At 43.9% G+C, this 23,995-nt stretch overlaps 1 protein-coding gene across 1 annotated transcript in view; it reads left to right on the top strand.

Annotated features, from left to right (window-relative positions):
• GYG1 (glycogenin 1) overlaps positions 1-23,375 on the top strand; it is a 28,475-nt gene extending 5,100 nt beyond the window's left edge. Inside the window, exons 2-7 of the mRNA XM_044289901.1 lie at positions 15,179-15,311; positions 15,389-15,563; positions 15,657-15,819; positions 19,652-19,778; positions 20,474-20,693; positions 22,627-23,375. Coding sequence (XP_044145836.1) covers positions 15,179-15,311; positions 15,389-15,563; positions 15,657-15,819; positions 19,652-19,778; positions 20,474-20,693; positions 22,627-22,800 — 992 coding nt within the window. The 3' untranslated portion in view covers positions 22,801-23,375. The remainder of the gene's footprint in view (positions 1-15,178; positions 15,312-15,388; positions 15,564-15,656; positions 15,820-19,651; positions 19,779-20,473; positions 20,694-22,626) is intronic.
• Positions 23,376-23,995: the final 620 nt, after the last annotated feature.

Genomic DNA, 23,995 nt, shown 5'->3' with positions numbered 1-23,995 from the left:
GGGTATTTTCACTCTAGCGTTATTCTTTTCCGGCACAGAGTTCTGTCATAGGGGCTCAATACTGGAAAATAACTGATCAGTTTTATACCCATGCATCCTGAAGGGAGAGAAATATGTGAAAAAGGTGTAACTGATCCATTTCTTTGGATGACATCCAGAAACAGATCCATTCTTGCAATGCATTTGTAAGATGGATCGTCTACAAATGCTGTCCGTTTGCATGCAGATTGCTGGTTCCAGCAGGCAGTTCCGGAGACAGAACTGCTTGCTGGATCACTCTGCAGCAAGTGAAAGTAGCCTTATAAACCAACCAGCGGTAGTGTATTACTAGGCTGAAACACTGATGTGGGGATTTGTGATCGAGATGAAAGACAGCACAAGATTGAATTATATATTTAATCACCTTAAGAGCTCACTAGAAAAAACACTACACAGAATATATACAGTCGTCTGAGGTTACAAATACAGATAGTGTGGTACAAACGGGGTTAGGTAGAACAAGTCAGTTTACCAGGTATAGGAGTCCTTTGGGTTGTGATGAGTTCTTGGCTGTCCACCTGGGTTTCTGTGGTGAGATGTGCATCTCCCCTCCAGGGCATCCCACCACCAAACCATGACCACGGGCCTGTTCATCGTGGCCACAGGGACACAAATATGCATCTGGTTTGTCTGTGGTGAAGATCCATAATTTCTTATGAATTGCCAGTTCCATGATGTCTGATAATGTTCACTGAACTGGGGAATGGCCTAGACATCAAAATTTAAAAAAAGCAAGTTAAGTGTCCCAATTCACAAAGTTATAATTAATTACTGAATTTTTCGCCCTTTAAGACGCACCTAGGTTTTTGAGGAGGAAAATAAGAAAAAAAAATATTTTGAACCAAAAGGTGTGCTTTTGGTGGTCTGTGGGTGGCACTGTTATGGGGGCATCATTGTGGGGGAATCTGTGGATGACACATCTATAGCATCTTATCTTGTCATCCGCAGATTCCCCCCCCCCCCCCCCCTATAACAGTGTCCCTGTGTAGTGAATGGGGGGCCGGCATCTGTTTCTGTAATGGCAACGGGGCCCGGTGCCTCCTTCATTCATAAAGTGGGCGGAGCAGGCGCTTGACATAGTGAGCTATGCTACAAGCGCCCGCCCGGCCTCCTGACTGCCAAGAAGTTTAAGATGATTACTTTACTTTAACAATACCCACAAGTTAGATATGATTACTGTATACTACAGTGAGCAGGGCCCAGTGTAGTAGAATACAGTGACTGCACCAGGTGCTGCTGCCATTACAGAAACAGATGCCGGCCCCCAACCCCTCCTCCCTCTCAGCCTATTCACCGGACAGTCATGGCATTCGCCTCATAAGACGCACTGCTATTTTCCCCCACTTTTGCGAAAAATACAGTACATCTCTACTGTAAGAATAAAGGCCAATGCCTGCAGTGTGTCACGTTACTGCAAAACGAACACGTTAAGTGACCATGAAGAAGCATGCTTTTCATATGTTTCACTATATGGCACGCAATGCACAGTTAAGGAGCGGCAATACTTATACTTTCCATTGGTTAACCTAGCCTCTTACTGATAACTAAGTAAATGTTTTTTGCAGGACTAGACACTTGTATAAGTGAAGGGAATGGATAGTCAATAGCTCAAAACTGAAGCTGTAAACCATTTGAAAAACTGCTGTCATTCAGCTAAGACTATAAAAACTTGTAGACTCGATTATTAGCTTAAACATGACTATGGGATTCTACTAGGGAAATCATGTTTTACAATAAATGCCCCTTCTTGGATCCCCCCCACTGCCATTTTCAGGAGAAGGCAGCAGCTTCCTAGCCAGTCATTCTGTGGTAATGACATTCGCATATTAAATACAAAGGAGTCGGACCATTTATCTACCAACTCCACAGCCCTGATCTCCTGCACTCTCGACAATCTGCTGATGATTGGCAGTTCACTCCTAGAGAGAAAGGGAGAGAACTGTTGGTCATCAGCAGGTGAACAGGAATTCATGAATAACCAGGACTCTTCTCAGGTGGCCATGACTCTTTTACAAGCCCAGTCTGCAATGATTGTGATGTTGGTTCTCAGCAACAACTTTTAACTTTCTAAATGACATCGCTGAAATCAACTCGCCTGTGGCTACTTATGCTGTCGTCAGTATAGGCAGCATGAAGTTGATGACGGGTTCCCTTTAAGGTGGTTTTACAAGGACAGCTAATCAGGCTGATTATTGAAGTGTTTGTAGAAATGGTGGTTTCTGATTGACCCCTGTAGGACTACACTTTTTTTTTTAGCTTTTTGTGAATTTACCCTAAAAGTTGCTAGCTTGTTAATCTGGTTATACTTTCACTTTGCTGGCACCAAAAATCACTGCTGTGTAGCAGATCATGCTGTCTGAACAGGGATCTGCTGCCCAGGAGCAATGATTTTCTATGGTGACAAGCAATTGCTCACCCCCCCCCCCCCCCCCCATACAGTGGGTATGTAAATGCAGCCAATTATCGGGAAAGTTGAGTTTATTCCTGAAAGTGGTCCATGTAAAAGGACCAATGGTCTGATATGCTCTGGTATTTTCTAAGAGCCTTGAAGGCAAATCTGCCATGCCTCTCCCCTGGCCTGCACTAGGTATGGGTACTTTCACACTTGCAGCAAAGGAATCCAGCAGGCAGTTCCATCGCCGGAACTGCCTGCCGGATCAGTAAGTGTATGCCAACTGAATGCATTTGAAGACTGATCAGGATCCTGATCCGTCTTGCAAATGCATTGAAATGCCAGATTCGTCTTTCTGATGTCATCCGGAAAGACGGATCTGGCATTGCGGTATTTTGAATGCTGGCTCTAGCAGGAATACATTCCGATGTTAAAAAAAAAAAAAGTGCTGGAACCGGCAAGTGTTCAGTTTTTATTTGGCTGGCGATAAAACCATAGCATGCTGTGGTATTATCTCCGTTCTGAACAGTCAAAGACATCCTGATGCATCTGGAACAGATTGATCTCCATTCAGAATGCATGCAGATAAAACTGATCAGTTCTTTTGTGGTATAGAGCCCCTAGGACAGAACTCTTTGCTGGAAAAGAAACGCAAGTGTGAAGGTACCAATGACACTGCTTGGTGTTGGCTGGGTTGCTCCTTCAGATCACAAAGATGGCAGTGTATCTTGTATGTATTGACCTATGGATTTTGCTGCTTTTCCATGCCAGAAGCTGCATGTTGTAAATGTAGCATGTTTGCTGTGGACATCTCTGTAAGGTATGGGTGGATGGAGATGTTCTCTCTCCTGGTCAGTAGAGGAGAACTGATCTGAAGCCCATATGCCCTAATGGGGATCATAGACTGGGGTTGTCCTGGTCAGACCATCACTTTATACAAAAGAACTATTTGACATAAGTCTTCTGTATGAGGACATAGTAGTTGGTGTAGTCTGCATAGATGGCAGGGATGACTGATAAGATTGCCTACGTTCTGCGAGTCTTGACACTTGGACAACTACTGACTTGGAAGAGATGGTGTTTTTTATTGCTGTTTGGCAACATCAGGTCCTCTGTGCTGCCAGGAGATGCCAGGCTCTGGACAGCCGCCAGGTTTTGAGCAGTGTCTACTATCAGATGTATTGGTCTGGGTTCATGTGCGTCCATGTGTTTGGTGTGAGATTGGAAATCAAATTCCATCCCTCACTTCCACCCTGCCCCTAATGGGGTTGTCTCAATTCAGCAAGTGACATTTATCATGTAGAGTTAATACAAGCCACTTACTAATGTATTGTGATTGTCCATATTGTCTCCTTTGCTGGTTGGATTCATTTTTCCATCACATTATACACTGCTCGTTTTCATGGTTAGACCACCATGCAATCTCAGTGGTGGCCGTGCTTGCACAATACAGGAAAAGGCACCAGCCTGTGTGCTCCCATGGTCCTGGCCACCAGAGGCTGACTTTGGTGGTTGTGCTTACACACTATAGACAAATGATGGAATTCAGGTTGTTCTGTAACCATGGAAACGCGTGGTGGGGAAAATAAATCAAGGAAGCAATATGTAGAATACATTAGTACAGGGCTTGACAAATTTGCTTGGAATCTAGGAGCCAGCTAAAAAAGTTAGGAGCCAGGCGGAGCCGCGTCATAAAGCCCCCAGTAGATTCCCCCATAGTGCTCCCCCCCCCCCACTTCTCCATAGAGCCCCCCCAATAATACTGTATACCATGTTACATATATGCAGTGTACATGTGCTGTATAGTATGGTATATGCAGTATACAGGACCATGATATATGTACAGTATGACTGACATTCAGTGTACGTGCTGTATACTATGTTACATACGCAGTATACAGGACCATGATATATGTACAGTATATGACTATGGCATACAGTGTACATGTGCTGACACCTCAGGCTCCTGCCTCACTTGGATGAGAGTAGTAGTAATTTGCACTGGAGGCGTGTAAGTTACCTGCAGGTGAACCTGAGAGCCACGAGGAGGGCGCAGGTCAGCGCTATGGCCCCCGCACAGCAGGTCAGGCCTCCGGTCCATCAGACACAGCAGCTGCTTAACGTGCTGCCAGGCCAGACTCTGCATTCCGCTTATAGAGCACATGGGTGGCCCGAGCCCGCTGGGGGCAGGGCGGCGCTTCTCCTCATCACGTCTGTCACAGTGGACTTCCGCGGCGTACGCTCAGCCATGGGCAGGGAGCGTGTCCAAAGAGCAGCCGGGTATAGGGAACCTAAGGCACCGTCACACAGCTCTCCGCTCATCTCCACTCCTGTGCTGCCTCCGGACAGAACGGCGCTCCGCACCCATTGCCCAGGCACCTTTGAAAACGGGCTGACAAATACCCAAGCGCCAGGACTAAATTCCTGATCGCCATGGCGACCTGGCGCCTGGGATTTGTCGAGCCCTGCATTAGTAAGTGCCTTGTATTAAAGGGGTGTTCCCATCTCAGACAATGAGGGCATATCACTAGGGGAGTGCTGTGGCTGGAGGACCCCAGATTTCATGAGGGTCCATCCACCACCAAGCACTGCTCCCATAGAAGTGAATGGGAGCGCGGCCCATGCTCCCATTTATTTCTATGGGGCAGACAGCAATAGCTGAGCCAGTGCTTGTCTATTTTCAGCGGCCCCATAGAAATGAATGGAGGGCGGCTGCGCATGCGCAGTGCACCATTCATTTCCTGGCTCCGTTCTTATTGTAGGTGCAGGTCCATTATGCCCCATTTGTCCATTATATGCCCCATTGTCTGTCTGAGATGGGGAAACCCCCTTTAACTTGCTCTACATGATAAAGCCCACTATTGCAGATTGGATGCAGACCCATTCATTTCAGTCTGTATTCATCTATGTCCTGCTGCCCCTCAAAGTCTTGTCCATTTTGTGGACAAGAACAGGCATTTGAAACATAGTGCAAGACCAGTGGAAGGGAAAACGCAGGATGCACATGAACGGTGTCCGTTTTGTAGATCCATGATTTGTAGACCACAAAAACTGGTGCAGCAGTGTGCATGAGGCCTAATTCTTCTGCTCACTGTCTGCACATCAGTAGGAAGTCCACTATAATGGTGTTCAGTAGACTGGTCTCTCTTTTGGCTGCCATTCACACAGCCTTTCAAGTGAGCAGGTAAGCCTGTTACTCTAAATAAATAATGGTCTGTTCCAGGAAAATGTGCACTACTCTGTGAAGGAATGCAGGTCATAACTGCAAGCTTCTGAGGGCTTTATAGTCTTACTAAAAACTATTTACAGACTGGTATTTTTGTGACTGAGCAGGAGATTAGTCTAAACAAGCTGTAATGCCACCCCTGCCAGTGTGACTTGTACAGGGTACTGCTCTGCTGAGTCGGTGCTGTAGCACCCTCTACTGGCCTACAGTAATCGCTTAGTTTAATAATGTCCTATCACTTTGGCAAGAAAAATACAGGTAAGAGTATTCCCATCTCAAAGTTGGGAAGAGGCAAAACATGGACCAAACCAGGGCCATGGAGTTGGTTGAAATGTACTGACTCCAGCTTGAAGGGAATCTGTTTCTCAACTGTCTGACCTGTTACATGTGTGCTTGGCAGCTGAAAGCATCTGTTGGTCCCATGTTCATACGTGATATAAATATGGGATTGACTTTTACGTTGCCTGGCCTATCATCTGTGTGCTGTCCACATTTTTGTGGCACTCGTTGGGGCAAAAACACCAATGCCGGATGAGTGGTGGACTCTGAATTAGAAGTTATAAATATCCATAGAGGAAAAACCAACACGGGCATAGAGCGGTTTCCAAGAGTTTCTAAACTTTAACCTCTGCTTTCTTTAATAATACAGCCATTTTCTGGATCATTTCCAACTGAAGACGTAGTCAAATATTTGTCATTAACTCATTAAACACAATCTGAAATGAGCATCTTGTCTATACGCCTAGAACGTCTCCTTAATCTTAACTGTGGGTGCCAGCCACAGGCCAGTACTTAGTGCTTGTTAAGATTGCTTTCTAACAAGTGTTGGTGGGGGCAAGGAATGACCTTGAAGTTACTGAACTTTCCACAAGAAGCTCACAGTTCATTACACACAAAAATGTCAGTATGAAATACAAACATGGAGGCTGAGGGCACAACATGGAGTCTTAACCCTCACACACCATAGAAAGGAATGGGTCCAAGTTCACTCTGCAAAAACATATTGGACACAGACCAAAAAATGCGATCGTCTAAAGGTCTTATCTAGGAATAAGTCACTTTTCACAGGTGCCCACAGCCTTGGGCCTCTTTCACACTTGCGTTGTCCGGATCCGGCGTGTACTCCACTTGCCGGATCCGGAAAAACGCAAGTGTACTGAAAGCATTTGAAGACGGATCTGTCTTCAAAATGCTTTCAGTGTTACTATGGCAGCCAGGGTGCTATTTAAGTCTTGCTTGCCATAGTAGTAGGAAGCAGGGGAGCGGTATACTTACAGTCCGTGCGGCTCCTGGGGCGCTCCAGAGTGACGTCAGAGCGCCCCATGCGCATGGATGATGTGCCATTCGATCACGTCATCAATGTGCCTGGGGCGCCCTGACGTCATTCTGGAGCGCCCCGAGAGCCACACTGACGGTAAGTATACTGCTCCCCCGCTCCCCACTACACTTTACCATGGCTGCCAAGACTTTAGCATCCCGGCAGCCATGGTAACCATTGAGAAAAAGCTAAACGTCGGATCCGGCAATGTGCCGAAATGACGTTTAGCTTAAGGCCGGATCCAGATCAATGCCTTTCAATGGGCATTAATTCCGGATCCGGCCTTGCGGCAAGTGTTCAGGATTTTTGGCCAGAGCAAAAAGCACAGCATGCTGCGGTATTTTCTCCGGCCAAAAAAACGTTCCGGAACTGAAGACATCCTGAACGGATTTCACTCCATTCAGAATGCATTAGGATAAAACTGATCAGGATTCTTCCGGCATAGAGCCCCGACGATGGAACTCTATCCCGGAAGAAAAGAACGCAGGTGTGAAAGAGCCCTTACACTCCTATGAAATGAATCATACTTCCCTATGCCCCACCCCTCTGGTCATGTCTCTATCTTCTGGTCTGCAGCTTGTTTACTTCCTTTCTGGCATGGTCACTTCCGCTGAATTTGGTTATTGGCTGCAGTGGAGATTCTTCCACAAGAAACCTGACAGCTGATACCAGTTGCAGCGGAGATGACTATGCCAGAAAGGAAGTAAACAAGTTGTGGCCCAGAAGATGCACACGGGAGTCAGTGTGTAGGACCGGAGGGGTGGTGAGCAAGTATGATTCTTTCCATAGCTGAGGAAGGCTGTGGGCACCTGTGAAATTACTTATTCCCAGACAACTTTCACAGCAAGCACTGAATATAGCAGCTACACTTCTATAAATGTTTCATTTCCATTTAGGCATGCACAGGACTTCCTGCATTTCCAGGACATGCCTTGCCATACTGTGTTTTTCGCTCCATAAGACGCATCCAGGGTAGAGGAAGAAAATAAACGTTTATCAGAAACTGACCCCAAGCTTCATCAGATATAAATAAATGAACTTTCATCTCCTGCTTCAAACCACATGCTCTTCCCATAATCTCTGCTCCCTGGTTTTAATCTGACCTGTGCTGCATTGTGAACCACCCTCACACATCAGGTCATAGTGTGTGCCTACATGTAACGTGTCCTGATGCTGTACGCAGTCAGAACATGTGTGATACCAGGAAGGGTGAGTACAGCTGACTCGGCATTTCACGCACTGCTCCCTTGCATAATGACTGCCTCTAAGCGGCCATTAACATTTGCACCATAATACACTTCCATTCTCACCTGCTTTGGGGGAAAAGTGTATTATAAAGTGAGGGTATATATCTTTTCAAACTTTCTGAGAACATGCCTAGATTTCTTAAAATGATGGCATAGTGCATTAAATACAGGCTTATAGAACATTTAAAAAATTGTATTCCAATAAATATGGTTTAAAGGGCTTCTGTCACCCCACTAAAGTCTGTTTTTTTTTGTGGCTAGTTTAATTCCTTATACTACAATATATGAAAATATAATGTTACTTTCCTTCAGCACTTTCTGATAAAAACAAACTTTTATAATATGTAAATTAGGTCTCTACCAGCAAGTAGGGCGTCTACTTGCTGGTAGCCACTGCAAAAAACCACCCCCTCGTCGTGTTGAGTGACAGGGACAGCTGCAATCTCCTCCGGCCCTGTCAGCATTTCAAAAATCACGTGCCTGTGTTCATTCTCGCCTCCTCAGCACTCCCTCAGTGCACCTGCGCCGATGACATCTTCTTTCGGTGATGCAGGCGCACTGAGGGAGTTCTGAGGAGGTGACCCTCCTCATCTCAGAGTGCCTGCGCCAAATGAACACAGGTGTGCAATTTTTGAAATGCTGACAGGGCTGGAGGAGGAGATCGCGGCTGGCCCTGTCAATCAAAACAACAAGGGGGGCGTTTTTTTACGGCGGCTACCAGCAAGTAGACGCCCTACTTGCTGGTAGAGACCTAATTTACATATTCTAAAAGTTTGTTTTAATCAGACTGCTGAAGGAAAGTAACACTATTATATTTTCATATATCGCAGTATAAGGAATTTAACTAGCCCAAAAAAAACTTCAGTGGGGGTGACAGAAGCCCTTTAAGTTCTACCTTGGTAGCCTGATTACTGACAGTGGTAAGAAAAAGCCCAATGTTACAATTTTCTACAGGAAATGTATGTATAATATAGGTAGGGATGAGCGAATTGACTTTGCCGCTTCATCCGAAGTCGCTTCACATAAAACTTCATCGTAAAACTGTATGGGGCGGGATCTCTGTACAGTATTAGAATATAGGGGTCCGATGAGCTGAAGTTATTACTTTGTAAAGTCTCAAGACTGTGTAATAACTTCATGAATTACTGTTAAACTTGAAACTGAACTCTGGTTCAGTCCCAAGTGGTACCTTGGAACCAAACCTTAGTTTGGTAGAAAGTTTTTTTGTTTTTACAGTAATTCATGAAGTTATTATGCAAAGTCTCAAGACTTCACAAAGTAATAACTTCAGCTCAGAGCTAATACATTCTTATACTGTATGGGGTGAGGTTTTATGCAAATTGACTTCGGAAGCAGCCGAAGTCAATTCGCTCATCCCTCAATGGTTATTGGATAAACTGTCCGGAGGTGGTGCCTTCGTTTATATTAATAGTTGAAATCCACAGAAGAAAAAAAACTAGCTGAAAACAGGTCCTTTGTGGTGGCAGATCTGTTATTTGGTGGCTTTGGAGTTTTTATAAGCATTCAGACTTGCAGGCATCTCAAACTCGTGGCCCTCCAGCTGTTGTAAAACAACTCCCACAATGCCCTGCTCTAGGCTGATACCTGTAGGCTGCCTGGGCATGCTGGGAGTTGTAGTTTTGCAACAGCTGGAGGGCTGCTAGTTTGAGATGCCTGATTTAGAGGTTGTGGGGGAAACCGAAATTTGAATGAGTTGAGGGGCACAAAACAGGCTGAACCAGTGGCATGTTGACAGTGTGAACATCTACTGAGACATTTGTGCAAAGTTGGCTCTGATCCAGAAATGGATGAAGGTGGTGGCATCAAGCACAGATAGCCCTTTCATTAAGGTCCCAGATTGTGTCTAGAATGTTATGGGTCTTTTGGGAGGACCAGCCTTTTTGAAAGTTGAGAAGTGTCACTACACCCGGACAGAGGCAGAAAGGGTGCTGCCAAAGGGGAAAATCTAATTGATGAAAAATATTTTATTGCATATACATTACCTGAAAAACTTAATGCTATTGAGGTGTAACTGACAAAGTAAAAACTGCTAGTGGTGCTTGGTTACTGATCATACAGCCAAGTGGTGCACCCTTTATTTGGGGTTCTTCAAGGTATGTTCAGGCAGGGTTCAGGCAGGGTCGCATTAATAGTGGTTGGCATCTTCCCTTGTTGTGATACAGGCTTCCACCCTAGCATAGTAGTGGCCATACAGATGCTGGTTATCCTCCTGTGGTATGTCATTCCAAGCTCTTTCAACTTGGCCTTGTAGGGTTGCCAGGTTGGTTGATGGTTTATGTACATGGGAGATCAGTTGCCCCATCCAGCCCAGAGATTCTCAAAGGGGGAGAGATGTTAAGTGAGTAGGGCAGAGGAGCTGCTAGATACCCCGAAGAGCACCTTGAGTGACTTTTGGATGCCATGTCTCCTGGATAAAAAGCTGTAGGACTGGTAATGCTTTTCATGGGATAACTCCTTTAAAAAATAAATGTTTTTAAGCCCTGATGTAAACCAGCACCACAATTGCAGCCTTTCCATAAGCCAATGTGGCTTGGATTTTGATGGCTTTAGACAAGTTCATGAGTGTTAGAATCTGAACTGTTTTGGTTCTTAAAGGATTCTTACTCTGGTAGGCATTCAAGCACAAGTCTCCTAATAAACTGTTGAATTCTTGGCAGAAGTGAGCCTAAAGAATGTTGGTGAACCCAAGTGTCCACAGTGTGCCTTTTGTCTTCTCGTGTGTGCTTTACTTCATGTTCTTGTGCAGGTTAAGTAATGGCCAGCATGCTTGTATCCTACTAAGATAGGAACGATCTTGTTCCTAGATGAATTGGGTACTATTACATTTGGCTGAATCTGTAAATGCCTGTTCTCCATGAACTCATGCCTGAATAAGCTGTTGGCCTATTTGATGAACACAGTATCGCCTGCTGTCTGTATCCCTCAAGGAATATGGACTGACGTATGTTAGGGTAACAAGCCCTTCTGTTCAGTGGTCTGACATTTGAGGTTATAAGCTGAGCAATGAATTGCCTGCTTCTACAGCAATTGAATAAAACTTATCAAGTCTTGGGGCTGGTTCACATTAGTGCTCTGCACCCTTTTCTATTACAGTATAGTGACTGCACCAGAATGACCAGTGGATGATAGTTTAACTTTAATCAGTTGTCTAAAGTGGGATGGGTTTAAAACTTAGTCCACCATAGTTGGACTATCACACTACTGCGCTTGGTCCCAGAAACAAAGGCTGTGTCAGCCACAGCTCCCCTGAACTGGCTGCATCACTGATTTGATAGTTCCTATCTGATTGTGGATCTATTGCACTGTATTAAACAGGGTACAGTACACAATCTGCAATCAGATAGGAACTATCAAACTACAATGATGAGGTTATGGGAGATGCTGCTGACACAGCCTGAGTGGTCGTGTGAATCAGCCCTTAACCTGATGGTCCAACATGGCTAGAGTGCCAAACCCACCTTCCTTCATCAGACAGCTGATGAAAGTTGACTTTCCACAAGTATGTCCTGTAGAGGACATCACTGTGTGCTGGAAAAGAGAAGCTAGTATTTGCTGACCATGTTTGTTCATTATCTCAAATTCCCTGTATTTGGGGATGACTAGTAGATAACCTAAATCTAATACCTTGGGCACATTGACTAGCTGCCATGCTTGATGCATGGTGATCAGATATTGGTCAATCTACAACTGTCCCTGGTAATAGCAGCACCAGCTTCTGGTTGACCAGGATCTATGGTAGCCTCACAGTATATTACCTGCCAAGTGTCCTTACAATGAGTCACTGGAAAACGCATTTGCAGATGCTCTTATATAATTCAGGACATGGCAATGCTGTCTGGCAGTTGGCAAGGTCTCTGCAAAAAAAAAAAAAAATTGGCCACCCGAGTGTCTAGTGTAGGTTTTAAAGAAATGAAGCTTCAAGGTGACTGGAGTGTTCGTAACTGATCCTAAATCTGTGCTGCTACAAGCTTTCTTTTTTGATCATTTTCATAAAGGGCAAATGTACCGTGTAAATGAACGAGGGGGCACACTCAAGAGGGAAACACTGACTGGATGTATCAAGTTATTTAATGTATTAAAAATGTATTAGAAACAAACCCTTAAAATACACATAAAACATACATCAAATGATAAAATACGTGATATGCAGCATTAGCAATATAGAAACAATATCTCCTTTGTGGTCAATATAGCAGCCGACGCACTGCTGTATGTGTAGGTGGACAAACACAATAGTAACAGCAGTGTCCAAATTCCAATTGAGATAAATGTAGCAATTCTATATTAGATAATGTTCCAATTCTATATATAGATAGTATTCCAATTAGAAAATATGGTGTGGACGTCAGAATCGACAGCTCAAATGTCCCGTACCTTTCAACAAATGCGGCACTATACCACTTGGGGTAATGATTCCGCGAGGGCAAATGCAGTGTGGGTGACAATCCCAGGTATTGCATTTACAGACCTAACTGGCAGTGTGTACAGATGGATTTAGTAGACAATGGGCACAAATGTTCTCTGGGCCCCAGTGCAGTAGAATAGGGCCTCCCACCTACAGTGTGGCAGAAGCCTTTGGAACAGTCCTAGGCTCCATGGCCCAGATGTGACTCCCTATACACCTTCTGGCATGACAGGAATGTAGGGCTGCAAAAATTTGTATACGATAATTCATGTGTATTATGTAGTGTTACTTTTTGTGGTGTGAATCCATACAAACTCTTCCCACATGCACAAACTGCTCATCCATTACTGTAATGTTCCAATATTTTCTTTCGAACAGGGAGTTGGTTATGCTGCATTGACATATTGATGCTATTTTGATACTCTACATGATTATCAGCTTAGGCTACTTTCACACTTGCGTTCAGAGCGGATCCGTCTGGGGTCTGTCCAGATGGATCCGCTCATATAATACAGACAATGGGATCCGTTCAGAACAGATCTGTCTGCATTATATTGTAGAAAAAAAAATCTAAGTGTGAAAGTAGCCGCAGACGGATCCATCCAGACTTTACATTGAAAGTCCATAGGGGACGGATCAGTTTGAAAATTGAGCCATATAGTGTCAAATTCAAACGGATCCGCCCTTCCATTGTAAGTCTGGACGGATCAGTTTGCCTCCGCACGGCCAGGCGGACACCTGAACGCTGCAAGCAGCGTTCGGGTGTTCGCCAGCGGAGCGGAGGCCAAACGCCGCCAGACTGATGCATTCTGAGCAGATCCGCATCCACTTAGAATGCGTTAGGGCTGGACGGATGCGTTCGGGGCCGCTTGTGAGAGCCTTTGAACAGCACTCACAAGCGGAGCCCCGAACACTAGTGTGAAAGTAGCCTTACTTTTAGACTTTTTTTTAATTTTTATTAAATATAATGCAGACTGATCCGTTCTGAACACATACCATTGTTTGTGTTATAGGAGCGGATCAGTCTGTGCAGACACCAGATGGATCTGCTCCGAACGCAAGTGTGAAAGTGGCCTTAGCTGGTCAGGCTCTATAGAACACTGCCAGGCACTGCAAGCGCCATGTTATCGGTAACCAATCACTGCTCTTTAGTACTGCCATGCTGACTGCTTCACAAGAGGGAAGCCCCAATGTTGCTGTGGGAGAAAAAATATTGGTCACTCACCATTAATGGGTGTTAAACAGATTGGCCACTTTTTACCATTTAGAAGCCAATCTCGGGATGGCAAGGAAGAAAAAAAACACTATGCAACAGCACTCTGCAAACACCTAGTACAATAATGCTGTAATTGAAAATATTCGGGTGCAAATGCTACACTTATTGTAAGTTTCAGATTCTTGGCAAATACATTTTGTACTAAATTTGGGCCCGCCTGCCAGTATCAAGGCGATCTCTAAGACTGGAACATAACACTAAGGGCTGTTTCAGACGAGCGGATGCCGTGTGACATCCGCTGCGTGAATGAGAGCAAAGACCCGCTGCGGACAGAAGCACAGAGCATTAACATGATTGCATATGCTCTGTGCCTCTATGATCTCTTTACTACAAAATCACAGATAAAGTTGTCACCGTGATTTTGTAGTAAAGAGATCAGAGGCACAGAGCATTATCAATCATGTTAATGCTCCATGCTCCTTCTGTCCTCAGCGGGTCTTGGCTCTCATTCACGCAGCGCTTGTCACTCACTGCATCCGCTCATGTGAAATAGCCCTAAATCCTACCTGTTCTGTGCCATAATGGCCACCATAAAATTCAGGGAGTGCAGGTTCCACATGCATGCTGGGTCCACTCTGCTTTTTACTATTTTTGGTGCCATCCTCAGGATAGGTCATCAGTATCGGATTGGTGGGCATCTAATACTCAGCACCCCCACCGAGCAGCTGTTTGAAGAGAAAGCGGCACTTGTACAAGTGCTGCCTTTTTTGTTTACCTGTTGCAACTGCAGCATCAAGCAGTGTAACTATAGCTGTGGCATCCACCCCCCCCCCCCCCCCCCCCCCATTGCTTCTATGGGATGGCTCTGTCCTAGGCACTTGAACATACAGAGCTGTCCCATAGAATTGAATGGGGACACCATAGTTGTAATTACACCTGCTCACCACTGCAATTGTTGTGGCCAGCAGGTAAATGGGGGGGAGAAGGAAGTGCTTGTACAAATGCTTTCTCATCAAACAGCTGACCGGCAGGGGATACCAGGTGTCAGACCCCCACCATTCTGATTACCTATCCTAAGGTAAAAAGCAGACGGCCCCTTTAATACTTTGTGCCTCATGTTAAAGGTAACCCCATGGGTCACTCCCCACTCGTCCATTGGTCATTGTAAATGGTTGTGCAGGTTTGAGTCCGGGATGCTACACTTGGCACTGGTATCGCATTCTTAGTTCTGGCATCATGTCAGGCACGTGTAAGGACATGTTAATTAACAGTCAAAGCTGAATTGACTTATTGCATTTTCTGTTTTACCTCTAGATCATGCTTTTGTCACTCTTGCCACAAATGACTCTTATGCGAAAGGAGCGTTGGTACTGGGGTCATCTCTTCAGAAAAATACTTCAAAGAAGTTGGTTGTGCTCATAACCCCTCAGGTCTCAGACTCCATGAGGTGCGTTGTCCTGTTGCCTTCACTGAGTGATGGGTAGGACTGTGCCAACATCTTGCTTATTTCCATTTTCTCCACAGAAAAGTACTAGAAAAAGTTTACGATGTTGTTCGTGTTGTGGATGTCCTGGACAGTGAGGATTCTGCTCATCTGGCTTTAATGGAGAGACCAGAGCTTGGCGTCACATTAACAAAACTCCATTGCTGGGCATTGATAGAATACACCAAATGTGTATTTCTGGATGCCGATACAATGGTGAGGCTAATCTGATCTACTTGTTGGGACTTTGGTGAAAACTGTAGATGCTCATCTTAAGCTGCTTTAATTATTTTTTGGACCATTTTTAAGGTTTTACAAAATATTGATGACCTGTTTGAACGAGAAGAACTGTCTGCAGCCCCAGACCCAGGCTGGCCTGATTGCTTTAATTCTGGAGTGTTTGTATACCGGCCATCTATTGAGACCTACAACCAGCTATTACAGATGGCCACAGAAAAAGGCAGCTTTGATGGTAAGCAGAACAGATGGTAAATGCAGTGATGCTCCACATACAGTAGTCAAGGACTTGGCTGCCTAGCTTTACAGAAACCTAAACTGCCCCTCTGACTTCCCCCCTGGCATTTCTTTTCCTATAGTGGAAAGATGTAAGACACCAGGGCTACAGCATGGAATGGTCCGGTAGACAGATGGCACCTAACTAACAAATGCCTGTAGCAGAGGCTTGTATGTCCTGTTTCATACTTGGCTGAAGGTCTAACCTTTTTAGAGCTGGCACTTTTTTAATGCAAACAAGCCAAGACTTTTGTGAAGGCACCCTAAAGTAGACATGCCTGAATAAAATGAGGCCCCGTTAGGAGCAGAGCTGCAGTAACCCAGCATGACAACTACACTTTGAATGGCACTTCCAACACCGGAGGCTGCAGATTGATGGGGGTGCTGGACCCCCACAGCCTAATATATTGATGATCCATCCTGCAGCGCTACTAGCTGTAATGCCACAATCTGACACTTATTCCCACTCACATCAGGTCTAAATAAGTGGGCATGGCATAGGCTGGGAAGGGGGACTGCAGGCTGTCTCTTTTACTACTTTGTATGCTTGTTTCAGGCATAGAAAAAGGTATAAATGGAAGATTGCTAGGAAGCTGTCTTACATTTAAAACTGGCAGAGGATCTGTCAAGTTGTGAAGAAGCCAGCTTCAGGGTTTATTAAGACGGGCGTCTAAAACGCTGGTCTCAATAAATATGCCCCATAGTCTTTTGTAGAATGGCTGGCTGATTGCAGAAAGTGCACAGATCTGTGTCCTATGCTTGTCTGCAAATTACAGATCCATTGAAGTCAATGGGTCGGCAAAAAAATGAGCAAACAACGCAGCAGCCGTATTTTGCAGATTCTCTATTTGCAGACTGCAAAACCGATATGGTTGTGTGCATGAGGCCTAATGTATGGGAGCTTTTACTTGCTGCCTTCTAACTCTGTCCAGTGACATCCTAAATGTCAAGTCTTACAGAAAAAGGGATACAACTACAGATGCAGATTAGTACATTATTTATTACTGCATCAATATTGAAATTTTTTCACAGCTCAGACTGATTCTGATTGATGGACCTCTCCTCACTGACGATGCCCCAATTTTCCACTGTTGCTGTCTATTCCTCTGACTAACTACCATCATATTTTGCATGGCTGCTGCATGCTGAGGCCTGCATCATGCCACTAATGACTCTCAATCATCAGTTTACATGTATTGTATGCAATCAAGCTAAGATATCCGGGAAATGTCTAACTATACAGAATTTTTATTTATATTTTTTGCAATATTTTGGTGTTTATTTCAAAGTGGTCTGTTAAGTGCTAAAAGTGAGATTACACCTGGTTTTATGGCACTTTTGCTGAAGTCGGAGCCTATGCCAGGCAACCCCCCGGCGTACTTTAACACATAAGGGTAAACTGCATAGCTATCACACCAAACGTATTAAGGTGCATCATTTTCAGTTTTTTCAGGCACACAAAGCAAAGACAGACTTAACCCATTCGCTACTAGCACTGTACATGTACAGCACTGGAGCAATGTGAAAACATGGCACCCACTCACACATGCAGCGGACGCTATGGCCGGCAGATCTCTGCGGTTTCAAACAGCAGAGACCTGCAGCTAATTACGTCACTGGCAATGCTGATTGCGGTAATTAAATGCTTTAGATGCCGTGGCAGTGAGATCGCAGCATCTAAATGCGCAAAGTGTGGCCAATTCGGGCATTGGTAGTTGAGCTGAACACTTTTAGCCTCTCTGACAAGGCTGAAAAGTATTCATGCTATAATTCTTATTTTGGCCAGGATAAGATATATGAGCAAAATTGAGTTTAAATAACATTTTAAAAATCCCTGGTGGGGGGGGAATAAAAAAAAATTTAAGAACATAATTTATAGGCTCATAAGTTACAAAATCATCACAATTTTTTTAATTATATATAAAAAAAAATCTGCTTCCCACTAATTATGCCATAATTAATGGTGGCATTACAAAGTACAACCTGTCCCACAAAAAAATAACCCCTCATACAGCTATGTTACCGGAAATATAAGTTATGGCTCAAGGAAAATGGGGAAGAAAAATTAAGCAAAAAAGCTCTGGTAGCCTAAGGGTTAAAACTGACAAACTGCTGCAAATGATAAATGTCTATGGTTTTTAGCCCCTGTGGTGCAGACAGGAAAGTTCTAAGCTTCTCTGGTTATTTGCAGCATTTTAGTCATTAATTAATACTTGTGTTGCCTGATCAGAAGAATGTGAACCTCGACATAACTTGGCTGTGAACTGCACATAACGGGTGTTTCCTCTATAAATTATGTCGCCTGACTTGTCAACAAAAGGTGATTGAAATCTGTTTCGACAGGAGACAATACCAGCAAAAAGGTCTAGACTGTTAGATTTGGACGACTAGTAATGGGAAAGGATTGAACTTCTGGTACAGTGTAAAGCTGGAGTCATTGGGCCTCTTAGCAGCTCTCTTCTAAGGGTACTTTCACACTAGCGTTATTCTCTTCTGGCAGAGTTCCATCCTAGGGGTTTGCATGTCCCGGCGACAGAACTGCCTGCCAGAATCCTGCCACAGGTGTGAAAGTACCCTTAGAAGTGAATACTATCTCCTACCACAGATTTCTTGATTCTTAGTTTACATACACTTGCAGGAAAGTATAATATGCAGTTAGCTGAGTGATTGGTGCTGGTAAATGGGAGCCACTGCAGCTTAAAAGCCAAATTAATATTACTACATGGCCAGAACCATTCAAATAAATACTCCTGTTCCACAGGGTCTCAATTAAGCCTCAGCCGCAGTGATAGTTGCCGGAAGGGTTGTAACTGGTATCAAACGGATACCGGGATTTGCCATTTTACAATATTGGACTGCACAGCCTAGTGCCAGTTAGGGAAAATGGCACACCGCCCTCGATGCATACCATGTTCTCCTCAGCTGGCACAGTGAAGGGGAAGGAAGGGCTGTGAAGCTGCCACTAATGCATATAATTAACCCTTAAATACAAATGTAGGCACCCAGCCTTTGACAGGGTGCAGCGATCAGCCAAACATCAATTAACCCCTCAGGTGAAGCACCTGAGGGGTTAATTGACAGGGATCACTGCGCTATGTCATTGAGGCCAGGTATGTGATCTGCCTACACTTGTATTTAAGGGTTAATCATATGCATTGGTGGCACAGTGACCTTCTCAGTATTATAATGCTAACTATCTTCATTGGTGGCACAGTGCGCTCCCAGACCAGTATTATCATTGCCAGTGGCCATGCCCCCTTCACTGGATCTCCAGCAGTGCTGAAGCCTTCTATGGCTGCCATGGTAAGTTCCCTGCTGCTGTGTGCACAGGGCAACAGGGACAGTGTAAAATCATATTCCAAAACTAGTCTGAAATATTAAAACTCCTATGCGGTGAACACTAACAGAAAATAAAAGGAAATACAAAAACACATGGTTTTGTCTTGGTATCCTGAAAACCCTACTTGCTGGCTGCAGATCAAAATGCCACCGAGGACGAGTCTTGCCTCTGGCTGCTCTCAATTCCAGCTGGAGCCAAACAAATGGAGAACTGTCTAGTACAGTGCTTGTTTGAAGAGAATTGGCGCTCGGTATGGAACTACAAACCAGTGTGGTGGACTACTGACATCTCTACCTGGCAACTAGGGATCTTGCTCACTAGGTTTCTGACAGATAATGTATATCTTGGTAAAGGCATTATCTTGCAGGATAAAGGTTTATCATGTATGGTGTTTGTGGCTACATTGATCTCTGCTGCTTCATGATTTAATTGTGCCATATTCCTTTTTTAGGTGGTGACCAAGGTTTACTGAACACCTTTTTTAACACCTGGGCAACAAAAGATATCCACAAGCATCTACCCTTTCTTTATAACTTGAGCAGTATCTCCATATATTCCTATCTCCCGGCATTTAAAGCGTAAGTGCATGTCTGATTACGGAATGTCTCATTGTGCAGGTTCACCGGTGGGGGAGTGAAGACTTGGTTACCCTGTATCAATGACAAAACATCACATGCAAATTCCTTCCCCACGCATGGACATCAGGTTACATTGACTCCTTACAACTGCTAACATAAGCATGACTAAACTTGGCTTCTAATCATGTGGTTTTATCAGGATATCAGTAGCTGTGCATGAATGAGCCCTTCAAAACCAGATTACTGAAGGAATATGTACTTGTTTGGCTGGGACATCATCTCTCCTACACCCTGTTTCTAAGGCTACTTTTTCCTCAGTAAGGGCCTTGTTCCCGATAGACATATATTTGCAGAGTTATCAAAACTTGAAGGAAAACTGTCACCTGTTATAACTAGTTAGATTCCACTTCATTTTTCAGAGCTCCTTTTGGGGGAAAAAGGTGGAATCTTGCTGCAATGGGCAATTAAGCCAGTTTTCCTTTTATACCAGTTTTGATGAATGTCCCCCATAGCTATAGAACTTTGATGCAAATAAACTTCATGAAGCCCTAAAGCCTGAACACCACTTGCATAGAGAAGCTGAGTAAGCATAGTCTTTGCACAATAAATATATCCATACCCTGGAAACGTTAGTGTTTGTTTTTAAATAGAACTGCATTTGCTGATATTTGACCTGCAATATTTTGCCTTTTTAGGTTTGGTGGCAACGCAAAGGTGGTGCATTTTCTTGGTAAAGTGAAGCCATGGAACTATACCTATGACAATAAAACACAGACTGTGAAAGGAGATATACATGACCAAACTCTCATTCATCCAGAGTTCCTCAACCTCTGGTGGGACATCTACACATCCAAAATCCTGACACTCTTAACAGAACACGGAGTAGTTAAAGATGTCTCAACTGGCTTGAAAGCGGTAGGTCTTCCTGTGACTGTGCTCTTTCTGAATCCTAGGTGACCCAATGCAAAGTCAATATCTATGGAGATCTTGACTGCAGAGCACAATTGCTCCATTACAGTTCTAATGACAAATCGTGCTTAATTGTAAAGACTAGAATTTCATAGTTGGGATCCAATGTTTTAATTTAGTTCTGATGATACAGCGGTGTCTGACAACTAGGTTTCAGCTAGTGTTTTGCAGAGAAGGGGCTGGAAACCACGTTAGAAGCATAGTTCTAATTCACAAAGCCTGTAATGTGTATTCACCAGCTTTTGCTTTCTTCAGTAGTTGGTTTTCCCTCAAACTAAAAATCTTTCCTTTTGGCAAGACACATGAACAAATTAAGCATGAAGTCTGTGCTTTAAATTAAATGGGCATAAAAGATTCAATATCCCCTCCCCTGCTATTACAATGTGACTCCAGCCCCTGCTGCTCCTCCACTTCATGGTCCAGTCCCAACACGCTGGAAACTCCTGCTCAGCCAGTCACTGGCAGTGGTTTTTTTTTTTTTTTTTTTTTTTTTTTTTTTCCTCAGGACCATGAATTTGAGAACACTTTAATTTCATGACTTTAATGGGAGCTGCACTGTAGTAGCTAGCACCCTGCACTATGTTGATGCTGTGTAGTTCCAGCACCAACTGCTGGCAATGGAGCTACACTGAACAGCTGATCGGAGGTGATGTGTTGGACACCTGGTGATTGCTTTTCCATGCGATTGCATACTAATGGATGGACAGCCTCTTTAAATCGCAAACAAAAATAGAAAATTGGTACTTTCCTACTAATCAGTAAATCTGTGTATTTGCTTGATTTGGGACACTGCATGAGGGAGTCGCTGAATACCTTTTTATGTACTTATTGTGCGTATTACACATGGGATTTTCAAAGTCGGTTATCTACAGTGAAACGCTTCAACATGGCTAACTGCACCCACTTTTCAAAACTGAAATGTATGGAGAAAAAAATGCAGATGGTGTCTAAATTTTGCTCAAATCATTTTAAAGTTGCAAAAGCCTAGTTTCTCTTTTGCCAGTTTTGAAGACAGAATTCTGGAGTGCCGGGCTTGATAAATTCCCCTTAAAAGTTGACTTGTAGCACTTGTCAACTAGACATCTGTAGGAATCTAGCATCTAGATAAAACTGACAGTAAGATGGTGCAGTAGATTGTAGCCTTCTGTATAGGCTACTTTCACTCTCTCGTTTTGTGCAGATCCGTTCAGATAAAACGGATCCGTTTGTATTCTCTTACGTGACCAAGACAGATCAGTCTTCAACACCATTGATGATCAATGGAGGATGGATCTGTTGTCTATTGATCCCTCTGGCTCCCTTTATCAGACACCAATGCTGCAAGCAGCATTTTGGTGTCCACCTCCAATGGAGACTGAACTGATGCATTCGGAGCGGATCCTTTTCCATTCAGAATGCAAACTGATCCCTTTTGGACCAGTTGTGAAAGCCCTGAACGGATCTCAAATGGAAAGCCAAAATGTAAGTGTGAAAGTAGACTAAGACTGACAGGAACTGCATGCTTTATTTGCATGGGCTGTATTTGACGCAGAGGGTTCCTCCTTAATGGGGTATGAATTCTTCAACCTTTCCACTTTTCTATAACTATTCACAGCTGTCGGGCTTGGTCTGCTCACTGGCTTTCTCTTGTCGCTTCTGTAAAGAGGTATGAAGAACTTAAAATGTTGTCAAGCTGCTCTGTACAATTTGCAGACGTCATGCAGTTCATATTTTAATTTTTATCAACTGTCGTTAATTTTGAAGTTCTTGCCAGTTTTCTTTAGTTCTGCTTTGCCTGGCTCTTTGCATGGAAGCTATCCATTGGTTTCCTCATTTTAGTTTTTGTTCTTGCTTTGATTCACATCTGGTAAAGATGCTTTATGTATTCTGTTTTAACCAGGAGGAGGTAACGGAAGCAGTGTCACAGATGTCCATAGCAGCGGCAGCACCTCCACCCCCACCATCTAGATCTTCTGAAGAACGCAGGGAAATGTGGGAACAGGGCCAGGTTGACTACATGGGAGCAGATTCATATGAAAACATCAGGAAGAAGCTGGACACTTACCTCCAATAGGATTGTAATGTCTTCCACAAGCACACAATGAACTTCAACAATCTAGGACTGTCTACCACAATGTTTACTAAACCTCAGTTGGTGGGTTCTTCCACCCTTGTAAGTGGGATATGTAAATTGAGCATCCTTTTTGTTACATGCCCAGTAATGTGCAACTTGTCCAGATTAGCAAAATGGTTTCACTGGTTTTAGGGGTATTGGTTACCAAATCTGCTCACACCAAAACTGTAAGTAGCACTTAACTGGTTAATATGCCTTCCCATCCAAAACATTTTTCAAAATGTTTGAACCATTGATGCTCCTGTTCCCACAGATTCATTGTCTTGAGCGGTCAAGGATGTGTGACTCTTCTGTCTGCCTTTTTAGAGATCCGAACTGTTCAGGTTCCTTCTATGTACAGATGTTTGAATGCTCAAGCCAGTTCTGCTCACATACTTTACCAGGCAGTGCGAGCTAGGAGCACTGTGAAACCTTGGAACTGCTTCCTTTTCTGTACCTCAGAGGGTTAATGTAATGCTTCTTTCAAACAAACTGTAACATGGCACTTCAAAGAAATAAACTGGCTTTGGTCAGTAGCTTGTGTATATATTTTTTTTAATCTCATAACCCCGAGTGCAAAGAGGTGGTGAATAATGGACCACACTTACATATGATTGTGCAAGACACAGACTTGGTCCATCTAGTTGAAGACTTATGACTCAAATGCAACAAATGAAAATCCACTGCACCTATCATGCTAAGGAGTTGTATTTTAGCAGGGAAAGGGCATAGTAAAAAATTTGCTAAAGTGGACAGGTAGACTTAAAAAGCTACACCATGCCTAAGTTCACTGTCTACATTACACTGGATTAGATGTGCCCCACTGTATTACACTTTCACATTGGACAGCTCAATAGTCCTGTACAAGCACAGCAGAATGAAACTGCACACACATACTGGCAGGTTGCTTTACAAAAGAGTCTTACGCCTTTCAGTGGATGGGTGGTATGGTTTAGGATTGGGTTATGATTGTGGACATTCTCGCTAAAGAACTTGCTAAGTTATTGTCTACCATTTCAAATGGACTGCTACTTTCTAAGAGTCCCAAGCATGTCAGAGCTGAAAACTCCACTTTTCTGGCTCAATCTCTCCATAAACTTTATTGTATAGATTTAATGTCACAGTATGCAAGAATCCAGATAAAGCGCCCCCCAAT

Source organism: Bufo gargarizans, chromosome 4, assembly GCF_014858855.1.
Source record: "Bufo gargarizans isolate SCDJY-AF-19 chromosome 4, ASM1485885v1, whole genome shotgun sequence".
NCBI classification, from domain to species: Eukaryota; Metazoa; Chordata; class Amphibia; order Anura; family Bufonidae; genus Bufo; species Bufo gargarizans.
The sequence above is the reverse complement of the archived record's forward strand: the minus strand, read 5'-3'. Positions and strand labels throughout refer to the sequence as shown.